Source organism: Myotis brandtii, unplaced genomic scaffold, assembly GCF_000412655.1.
Source record: "Myotis brandtii unplaced genomic scaffold, ASM41265v1 scaffold624, whole genome shotgun sequence".
NCBI lineage: Eukaryota > Metazoa > Chordata > Mammalia > Chiroptera > Vespertilionidae > Myotis > Myotis brandtii.
Window position 1 is genome coordinate 1,220,264 of NW_005370385.1, and position 11,402 is coordinate 1,231,665.

The following is an 11,402-nucleotide window of genomic DNA, read 5'->3' on the forward strand; positions in this document are numbered from 1 at the left end:
GGGCCTAAGCCAGCAGGTGGACATCCCCCAAGGGGTCGCAGACTGCGAGAGGGCACAGGCCGGGCTGAGGGGACCCCCCTCCCCCAGTGCACAAATTTTTGTGCGCCGGGCCTCTAGTTTCTTTATATTGACTCTCCTGGCCACTGTGGGAGTTGTGTTCCTCTGAGGTTCTTGTTTTGCTCTAAAGCAGAAATGTCCACTTGGCCATCACACTCCTTTATATTGACTCTCCTGGCCACTGTAGGAGTTGTGTTCCTCTGAGGTTCTTGTTTTGCTCTAAAGCAGAAATGTCCACTTGGCCATCACACTCCTGTAATTGTTCTAATGATAGAGTTTTACAAAGAGTGACCCCAAAAGGATCCCATCTGTAGGAGTGAGGGAGAGGCCAGAGCGAGGTCCATTTCCAGCTCTGCTTGTCTTTGCTGTTTTGGGTTCTGTTACTGCCAGATAAGAATATTTAGAGAATTTTCGCAAAAAATATATCCAAATTTAGCTACTTGGAATAATTTGTTCTCACTGCAGCTAACAGTTCTTAAAGGCTATATTCGTGGCTAGGAGACCAGAAAATAAAAGGCTATGCTAGTATTTACCACTCATGATGGTGTGACACAGGCATTACCTTCTGCGGTCCACCCTGGTTCTGTAAAACTGGCTGGGGTAACAGATCACTGCTCCCAGGGCTGTTTTTTTTGTTGTTGTTGTTGTTTTTTTTAATATATTTTATTGATTTTTTACAGAGAGGAAGGGAGAAAGATAGAGAGTTAGAAACATCGATGAGAGAGAAGCATCGATCAGCTGCCTCCTGCACATCTCCTACTGGGGATGTGCCCGCAACCCAGGTACATGCCCTTGACCGGAACTGAACCTGGGACCTTTCAGTCCGCAGGCCGACGCTCTATCCACTGAGCCAAACCGGTTTCGGCTGACAGGGCTGTTTTTAAATTGGGTTCGCGTGGGCTTATTCTGGGCTTAAGGCTGCTAGTAGGAGGGAAAGGTGAGTGGGGGGCAAATTCTTTAAAAGTAACCTCGTCAGTTTGTTCACTAGCTTGCACTTTTTAGGAGGAAAATTAATTACACATAATAAATGGCTGTATAGCAATACCTGACAGCAAGTGCTCTATGGTAGTTTGTGTTACACCTGGTGTCATTGCAGCGAGGGATGATGGTGAACATAGTTAAATACAAATTGATTATTTTTAGTTTGCATGAAATACTTTCTTTTGGTCTAATTTCAGTAGATTCAATGGCAAGTGAATCAATGACAGTTTTATACTGTCAAATTCCCCTTCAAAAAAAAGAATTAAGTTTATTTTTTTAAGTAGTAATAAATGCACCTGTTACAGAAAGAAAGCAACACAAAAAGGCAAATAGTAAACCTTAAGTCTTTCCCTCTCTAGCTACCTTAGCTTCACCCCAACAGCAACTCCCGTTATCAGTTTCTAGTATTTGCTTCCAAGATATTTTATCATCAGCATTCAAGTATAGTTTTAAGGTTTTTGTTTGTTTGTTTGTACCCCAAAAAGTAACACAGATCTGTCTCCACCTTGGAGACTATCCCATATCAGTGCATGCGGCCTCTTTTTGTTTTCCCCATGGCTACATAATGTCCTGTTATTTGGGCTATATCATCATTTAACCACATGTTTCCAGTCTCCCCCACCGTTAGTGCCTCCATTATACACTGTCGTTTTAGACAGATGGTATGTGTGTAAGAACATGCCTGGGTGTGGGATTGCTGGGCCATAGGGTCATGGTTTATATTCTCACCAGCAGTGAATCACCAACACAGTGTGTTACGAAATTTTTATATCTATCCATCTGCTAGGTGAAAATTAGTATCTGTCATTTTAATTAGCGTTTATGAAGGAGTTTGATCCTATTTTCCCTATTTGAGGACATCCATCTTTTCTGTGAACTATCATGTCTATTCATGTACTTTCCCCTTTTTCGATTAGCTGGTTGGTCTCATTGATTTGAAGAAAATTAGCATTTGGTACATGAGCTGAGCGGCAAGGTTTTGTTTTCCATTTAAATTCTCCGGTCTACCATGCGCAGCTTCAATTTTCATCTTTAAGTCTGATTCCTCCGGAATACATGTTTGCTGGGGTGTGAGGTAGACATCCAGTTTAGCCATTTCCCCCAGATGGCTCCGAATTTGTTCCCTATGTGTTACTTTGTATCCTTCCTGATTTGAATGCCAACATTATCATATACCTAATTCCCATATCTGTTGGTTCTTTGTAGAAATTTCAGTCAGCTCCATTCATGAGCCAGGACTGCACTACTTTAATTACTGCAGCTCTGTGGTTCCCACCCACCTGCCTCCACAGTTGGTTTTCTTTGTCAGGAAGTATGCTTTTTGCCCTGGCCCGGGTTAGAGTGTGGGCCCAAGCACTGGAGGGTCTCAGGTTCCATTCCCAGTCACATGTGGGTTGCAGGTTCAATCCCTGGCCCTGGTTGGAGCATGGGTGGGAGGCAACCTATTGATGTGTGTCTCCCACATCGATGTTTCTACCTCTCTCTTCTCCCCTTTCCCTTCCACTCTCTCTAAAAATCAATGGAAAAAATATTCTCAGGTGAGGATTAACAACAAACGTATGCTTTTTTGGCCAGCATCATGTTACATTTATATATTAATTTAGGGTTAATCAGTGGATATCCTTACAATTCTGCATATTCTTGCTAAAGACAGCCATGCTCGCTGTTCCATTTATTTAAGTCCTTTATCTCAGGAGTATTTTAAGATTTTCTTTAAATGAAGCATATTTTTTTGTTTCCTTCAGTTTATTCCTAGGAATTTTGTCCTTTTTGGTTACTGCTACAGCAGAAGATCTTGTTCCTCCATTATACTTTCTAACTAGTTGTTGCTTGCGCCAACTTAAATAGGATTACTCTTTTTTTTTTTTCACATCTTCCCTTCAGAGGAAACATAATTTGAACTTTGGAGCCACTGTAGCTGAGCTGGTGACTAAAATCATTTGGAATTTTGTTCTTAATCTGGGTAGAAAGATCTGTCATTCCATTAACAATTTGTTTTCAAAAATCAACACTAAGACCGGCCGGAGCAACTCGGTTGGTTGAGCATTGTCCCATGAACTAAAAGGTCACTGGTTCAATTCCCAGTCAAGGCGCATGCCCAGGTTGTGGGCTCGAGCCCCAGTACAGGGTGTTATAGGAGGCAGCTGGTCAATGTTTTTCTCTCTCTTCCTTCCTCTCTCTCTAAAATCAATAAAAACATATTTTTAAAAAATCAACACTAAAATAAATTCAACTTAATAAAAGTTGTACTAATAAGGAAAATAAAGGTTTTATTTTGCATAGATAGTAAGCTCTGTGATGTAGAAATGCTATTTTCTGATTAATGACCACTATTTTTGATGTCAGAGAGTTGATAGGACAACTAAATTTTTCTTTTTGTTTTTAAAAGACACTTTACCATAGGGCAGAAATTCAGGGTTGTCATGGACACTAGTTGTAACCATACTATGGAATTGCAAAGTTAACAGACAGTTACTTGCCTCGATTTTTCTATAATAGTGCTTGGTGTGTGTGGTATGTGGATAGTTCTGTTTCAACTGAGAGCAACATATTTGTACCAGGCAGGGGTGTGCACTGATGAAGGCTGCATTGACGTTAGCCTCTCTGTGCTTTGATAATTCCGGATCTAAAGCAGTTTCATAAAGCCATATAAAACTGGGTGCCAGTACCCTATTGCACAATGTGTACCTTTGTGGTTTTTTGTTGTTGTTGGTTTTTAAATATATTTTATTGATTTTTTTACAGAGAGGAAGGGAGAGGAATAGAGAGTTAGAAACATCAATGAGAGAGAAACATCGATCAGCTGCCTCCTGCACACTCCCCACTGGGTATGTGCCCGCAACCAAAGTACATGCCCTTGACTGGGATCGAACCTGGGACCCTTGAGTCCGCAGGCTGACGCTCTATCCACTGAGCCAAACCAGTTAGGGCTGTACCTTTGTTTTTAATTCCTAAAGCTGCTCAGTAAGTAACTCATTCCATCCTCAAATGTCTGGGTACTCACTCTGCAGTTTCTCCATTCTCTTCTCCTCCCCTCCCTCTCGAGTGCTGGTGGTCACCCAGCCAGTGATGCATGGTCATGATTTATGGGGGGCCCTTGTCTGTGGGCCTCTCATAGTGGACCCATGCCAGAGGAAGTTGCAGCCTCAAACCATTGCCCAGCCTCCTTACCCTTGGGCTGTGAGCACTGAAGGGGGCTGTACAGTATAGAAATAGAGTGCTCCCCAGCTGATGGCACTGAATGGAGCATGCATCTGCTCCAGGAGGAGAAACTTCATAAACATGGAGCCTGTTTCAGAAATCCAATGATCAGTGCTCAGGCCATTGTGACACACACACAGAAAACAGGGCACGTGATAATATAACTATTTTATGTAGGAAAGTACAGATGTGTGGAATAAACCAGTAGCACTTGTGAATTTTCTGTGAGGTCTAAGAGATTCTGGACTTTCATCCATAAAAGAGAACACAAACCAGTCATCTTTTCATTCCTTACATCTTCTTCTCCCAAGGTTTACAGGAATCAATTTTTAATATTGGCTTAAAGCACATGATCACCCCCAGACCAGTCTTAAATAAATCTTGAGTGTATGGACTATGTTTCTAGAATAATATTGTAATCCACATTTTGTTTACTTTGATTTCTTTGACCAGGAAATATGTGAAGAACTTTGGGTGAAGATTGCTTGTTATGCCAAGTGTAATCCTTTTTCTTCCACAGGATGAATATTCCATCTTTCCCCAGACGTACTCCATAGATATTAATGGTTATATTCTCGTGTATTCTGTGACATCGATCAAAAGGTAAGACTCAACGCCTCTTCCTTGCTTGAGTTTATTTGCTATGCAGAGATAGCATTAATCCTTATAAATGATTATGCTGGAATTGGTGTAGTAACAATTAGACTTAATTACTAAGCTAAATGTTTTGTGGGACAAACAGGTTGTTAAAGGAAAAACAATATCCTGATAGGTGTTCTAGATAAATAGTGATTGAACACAGTCTGAGCTTATCTGCTGATTGAAATAGGGAGTGCATAAAGTGATTACTTTTTCTGTGTTTTCATCATGTAAATGTGGAACATGGGCTGACTGCTGGGGCCCACTAGCTAAGGAATGTTCTACAAATGTTTATTCAGAGATTATGTGGTTTGTCAGCTCAGTGTTAGACTTTTCCCATTAAATGTCAGACCTGTTTCATTTTGAATGTTCTCAATTGGGGTTACTGAGTGTCAAATACATGTACATGTGAAATATTGGTAGGAAAAAGAAAGGAATTCTTTGTGTTCGGTTTATTTTATTAAAATGGTGAATCTGACATTTTCTATTTTTCTCACTAAAACTTTACATAATAAACATTTAAAACATGAACACTAAATTGGGTGTCTGCCCTAGCTGGTTTGGCTCAGTGGATAAAGCATTGGCCTGCAGATTGAAGGATCCCAGATTCAATTCCAGTCAAGGGCACATGCCTGGGTTGCAGGCTCAATCCCCAATGGGAGGCATGCAGGAGGCGGCCAATCAATGATTCTCTGTCACCATTGATGTTTCTATCTCTCTCTCCCTCCCCTTTCCTCTCTGAAATCAATAAAAAATATTTTTTTTTTAAAAAATTAAATTGGATGTCTGACTTCATGTTTTTCCTTTTATAGTTTTGAGGTGATTAAAGTTATCCATGGCAAGTTGTTGGACATGGTGGGGAAAGTGCAGTAAGTAGGAACATTTTTCTCTCTAGTTAGATACACTCTTTCCAATAGCACCTTCTGGACAAACTGACTCGTTTTCTTTGCCTTTCTTTCTTATATTAACAGAATACCTATTATGTTGGTTGGGAATAAGAAAGACCTACATATGGAAAGGTATGTCACTTCTAATAACTGCTGATTCATAGAATTGAGTCTGAGATGTTAAGTCCCAGAAGTCACGGGTTCCGTTGTTCCCCGGCGCAGTGGGGGGGGGGGGGGGGGGTAGCTGCGGCGCCCGTGTTCTGTGTTCAGGGAGGTGCGCGGTGCTACTTGGCAGAAGCCAACTCACCTGCCTTGAAAAATGTTTCCTGGAGAAGAGAGGGAGCAAACACTGTAGAAAATTATCTTTCGTTTCTTCTACCATTTTGTGCAAAGCAGACACTAACAATACAATGGGAGCGTTCATTTATTCAACAAATTGTTTTTTGAGTGCAAGGTTAGGATTAGAGCAGTGGCCCCGCCGGCAGGAAACGCCGGCTGGATGCTGGCTGCCTGTGTGCAGCATAGCCATGGCCCTTTGGGAGTTGCCCCTGTCCTCGGGCACGTGCAGCTCTCTCTAAGATGTTGGGGTGTTGGTAAATGCCTTCTGTGAGCTGTGCGGGCTGCCAGGGAGTGAGTACTAGTACTCCCATAAGACAGTGTCTGTCTGTTCCCCGGCTCAGGTGGGAGTGATGCATGGTCATGATTTATGGGGGGCCCTTGTCTGTGGGCCTCTCATAGTGGACCCATGCCAGAGGAAGTTGCAGCCTCAAACCATTGCCCAGCCTCCTTACCCTTGGGCTGTGTGCACTGAAGGGGGCTGTACAGTATAGAAATAGAGTGCTCCCCAGCTGATGGCACTGAATGGAGCATGCATCTGCTCCAGGAGGAGAAACTTCATAAACATGGAGTCTGTTTCAGAAATCCAAGTACAGTAGATGTTTTATATAATAAAGAGCAAAGCTCTTTAATGAGAATTTTTGTCCTTTAGGGTGATCAGTTATGAAGAAGGGAAGGCGTTAGCAGAATCTTGGAATGCAGCTTTTTTGGAATCTTCTGCTAAAGAGAATCAAGTAGGTATTTTTTAAAGCTCACTTCGCACTGCATCCCGTCAGTCCAGGCCTGTGCTCCTGTTAGCAGTTCAGCACTGTCTTCATTGCTCCTGTTTAATCCTGACCCTCCCACCATTCCTCCCATCAGGCTTTGGGTTGCCTCAGTGAGACACCATCAGTTTTATTTCAGCCAGTGTTCAACCTCATGGGACCTGGAATATTTGTAGGATAAACAGAAATTGATAGTAAAGGAAATACTACCTTTGTGAACATGCATTATCGTGTTTGTTTTATACTAAAGGCTGCTACAGAAGTAAGTCTAGACTCACCTGGGTGGGACGAGGCGGCCGTGTGCATGACCAAGTGTAGCAGAGGCTCAGGTCTGCCTGGGGAGAGGCAGACTGTTCTGGATGAAACTGTGTGCACCTAAGTTCCTCATGTCCAAGACATTTTTGGTTAGTTGGGGAGATTGGATTATGTTTTTGATATATTAGGAAAATGGTGTTAATTTTTTTAGGTGCGGTAATGGTATTGGGTTTATGACAAGAATACCTTTGTTCTTGAGAAATGCAAACCAAAGTATTTAGGGGCAAAGTTTCATAATGTCAGCAACTTACTTTCAAATAGGATGGGAGGATGGATAGAGAAAAAGAGAACAAATACATACAGCAAAGATGTTAACATTCGCTGAATCCAGCCAGTGGGGCTAGGTGGTTCTTGTACAGTTCTTTCTGTTGTTCTGTATAATTGAAAATTTGTGAGGTGGGGGAGTGAAGTTGAATGGTTGGCCTCAAGCTGTGTTCAATTCTGTTTGCTCACTTCGCTGTGCTTGCTTCTCTTTGGTGAAAAACTGAGGGTCTTAAAGCAGTTGTTCTGTTTGACAGTAGAGTTAAGGAGGCAGCAGCAGCAGTGTGGACTGTTCATGTAGGTGAGTGTAACCACTTCTCAGTGTGTGTCTGGCAGTTACTAATCCTTCTAGCAACCTCAGGAGTGTAAATGCCTTATGGAGCCTACCTCCAATGTGTTAAGAGGGATTGCTGAGTAGGGAGCATTGGCTCAGGTTAATTTGTGTTTTTGAGAGTAACTTGAATGGTTAGCTTAAAGAGTGTTATTTGGTTTCAGGGTGCAGGCCTCTTCTCCAGTTTGTGTTGTACTTTACTGTAGCTGAAGGGTTTAATGTGGTTCTGGATAGGTTTGCCCGTTAACCTTTCAGTTCCTTTAGAAGGTGGCGAACTGCTTTCGAAGACCCAGATAAAAGGTGAATGTGCTGCCGACAGGCAGACAAGCGCTGAGGTCGGGTGTTCCCATTGCTCACTGTCTGGGGCGGCTCTCGCACCATCATCATCAGGCCTGAAGTGAACCCTTTAAAGCAAAAAGATTGTTACACCCAAGTTAGGTGCATGCATTGGAGACATGCAGGTCCTGAGCAGATCCCTCACTGGCATTCTAGATGGTTCTCACTCTGTCATGTCGTGGGACACTCCTGCTTACGTCCTCTTTGAATGTGCAGGAGATGATGAGGGGGCCCTGAGCCTAGTGAGTGTCTCCAAGTCAGGTGGGGAGAAACTGAGTAATTCTAATCCCTGGAGTGATTCTAATCCCCACACACACTGGAATGCTTACTACTATTTGTGTAGTAGGGAGAGAAATCTGTCTAGTGTGCACTCGCACACCCACACCCAAGTGGTCATGTGACCAGAGACCAGTTCCTGTGAACTGATCAAAATTTTATTGATAGATTTTCAAGTAATTTGTATTACTTGCCAAAAATTCAATATTTTCAAAAAAAACTTTCCTCAGCAGAGTTCAGTTTCATTGATAACATCATGGTAGTAAAAATTGCCAAGTCTGTGAGAATACTGCATTTTAACTGTTAATGGAGTCTGGGACGTTTGCAGTTTGGTTTATTTACCATGGAGGCCTTCGGCTATAGTTCAGCAATTTGATGAAAGAGAATATTTTTTGACAATCAGATCACATAGATTACTAAGTTGTAAGATTTATCTAGAAAGCCCGGTCCTAGACACACTATTTTCTTGGTAAGAGTTTGGCAAGTGTCATTCCCAACATTTTTCTGTGCATTATATTCAGAATGAAATAAATAACTTGTTTGTATAACCATGGGACGTGAGGGGGGTGAGTCATGGAGGAGGAGGGGAGGGTTGCTGAACCAGTGGCGCAGTTAGACAGGAGGGCTGGGCGTGTGGCTGGCTTTGGCTTGACCAGGAGTCCTGCTTCCTACCAGTCGGAGAGAAGGGACCAGAGTAGATGAGCCCATAGGGTACATGGCGGTCTCTCTGGATGTCGATTCTGTTTTCCTGGTGAAATATAAAACAGGGTCACCACGGAATGGGGAGGCTTTAGGAATTCAGAGGAAAGGGAAGACATGAAACCTTCATCTGGGGGAATGACTGGACGAGGGACATGAGCTGGGCTGCTGGGTGGCATCGAGGGTCCACTGCATTCAGGGTCCTGGAGGTGACAGCTGTCGCAGCGTGTTCCCAGGCTGCACTGGGGGTGGTGCAGGCACCGCGCAGGCTGTTGGCAGAGAAGGGAGTCCACGTCCATGAGCACGATGGTGACTGTGGGATCTGCTGGCCCCAGGAGGAAAGTGAACGAGAAAGTGGCTAAGGGACAGGGAGAAGGTGGTCGGATCGGGGAGGCAGGTCCCTGTGGGGCCGAGGATTGTTGAGTTGAGGCTATTGAAAGTGGAAAGGACGGCGAGGTGGTGGGAGACTTAACATTGGGTGGCTGCTGCGGTGACGAGATCTAGGACTGCCCCTGAGGCTGTTGAGAACGGGTTTCTTTCATCATCACAGTGAGCACACTTACAGGACAGGGACTGGCCGTCCTAACCTCTGTTCAGCATAAGGGAGGGTTTCCTGTCCAAAGGGCCAGTGCTCCTCCTGTGAGGGGCTGGGGGGCTCTGGGAGGCCAAGCTGCTGGGTCTGCAGACAGTGAAGGAAGGGGAAGTGGCTCGAAAGGATCGGGCTCAAAGGTGAAAAATACCCTCTCATGGCATAAGTGTCAACACAGGTTTAAGGGAGTGGGAGAAAAATAGGTTCGGAGGAAGGGCAGCAAGAATGAGAGTTTGCCCGGCCTTAGGCCCCGGGGTGCCGGGAAAGAGGGAGCATGGCCCTGGGAAGCAGTGTCCGAGGGAAAGGACAGCCCTCAGGGAGGTGGCTAGGCTGGTGCTGGACCTGGAAATCCAGAGGCACCGGGGGAGGGCTGGGCTGGAGCCGACCCCTCCCTGTGGTGACCATGAAAGCAGGATCAGAAGCACGAGAGATTAGTTCTGGTCTCAGGTCAGGTGGGAGGGGGTGCGGTGGGGAGGAAGGAAGACCAGTCTCCGGGTTGTGGGGTGGCCTTGGCCTCTGCGCCTGTGCCTGCAGCTGGGGGGCAGACAGCGGGCCTTCTCCAGTCCTGGCAGCAGCGGTAAGAGTGAGTCTCAGGCTTCCGCTGTAAAGCCAACAGTCATGTTTTATTTCTTTTTCAGACTGCTGTTGATGTGTTCAGAAGGATAATTTTGGAGGCAGAAAAAATTGATGGGGCTGCTTCACAAGGAAAGTCTTCCTGCTGGGTGATGTAATTCTGCTGCGGGGCCCAAGGCCACTGGGACCCGTCCTGCCCGGAGACGCAAACTGCCCGTCATCCTCGAAGATAAACTCTGCTTCGTTTTCCTTCTGTTAACCTGAAAGATTTATTTGGGTCAGAGCTTTTTCCCACCTGCCCCCCTTTCAGATTATGTTGAACTCTGACTATCCTTCTGAGTTCACTTCCACTTTCAAATTTTAAGCAATCATATTTTCAATTTATATATTGTATTTCTTAATAATATTATGACCAAGAATTTTATCGGCATTAATTTTTAAGTGTAGTTTGATGTTTAAAATAATGTAATCATCAAAGATGCATATTGTTACACTACTATTAACTAGGCTTCCATATATCAGTGTTTATTTCATTGTGTTAAATGTATACTTGTAAATAAAATAGCTGCAACCCTAATCCCTCGCGCTACTTAGTGTGGCTTTTAAAGAAAACCATGTCCGGTGAGGGCTCCTTCCCGCCCCCAGGAAGGCTCAGGTTGGATTCCAGGAACTGGTGGAGGATGTGGCCACAGGTGGAGGCCAGTGGGCCCTCGGGTTATCGGCGGGGCCCACTGGATGGCAGTGACGGGGGTAGACTGCCAGAACTGGGGAGGGATCTCTGTTCACTAAAGCTGAGTGGCCTTGGGGGTCTGTGAGGGAGTCACTCCCAATAATGGCTGTTCTCTCTCCACCCTCAGAGGCCCCCATCCCAGCCTTCACTGGAGGGCTTCCTGCAGGGGGGCTGTGGCGGTTACTTGGCAAAGCCTTCTCCTCGCCCAACTGCTTATCTCAGCTGCATGAAGGAAAGAGATGTTAGAGACACTTACTATCCCTCCTTTTTTAAATATATTACTGATTTCAGAGAGAGAAACGTCAATGAGAGAGAATCGATTGGCTCCCTCCTGCACGCCCCCTACTGGGGATAAAGCCTGCAACCCAGGCATGTGCCCTCGACCAGAATCGAACCTGGGACCCTTCAGTATGCAAGCCAACGCTCT

The 11,402-nt window shown here is 44.6% G+C and overlaps 1 protein-coding gene across 2 annotated transcripts in view; it reads left to right on the top strand.

The window, feature by feature from the left end:
- RHEB (Ras homolog enriched in brain) overlaps nucleotides 1–10,820 on the top strand; it is a 40,419-nt gene extending 29,599 nt beyond the window's left edge. For both annotated transcript variants that reach the window (XM_005880102.2, XM_014528222.1), the window contains exons 4-8: nucleotides 4,760–4,842; nucleotides 5,691–5,747; nucleotides 5,850–5,897; nucleotides 6,754–6,835; nucleotides 10,311–10,820. In XM_005880102.2, coding sequence (XP_005880164.1) covers nucleotides 4,760–4,842; nucleotides 5,691–5,747; nucleotides 5,850–5,897; nucleotides 6,754–6,835; nucleotides 10,311–10,403 — 363 coding nt within the window. In that variant the 3' untranslated portion in view covers nucleotides 10,404–10,820. The remainder of the gene's footprint in view (nucleotides 1–4,759; nucleotides 4,843–5,690; nucleotides 5,748–5,849; nucleotides 5,898–6,753; nucleotides 6,836–10,310) is intronic.
- Nucleotides 10,821–11,402: the final 582 nt, after the last annotated feature.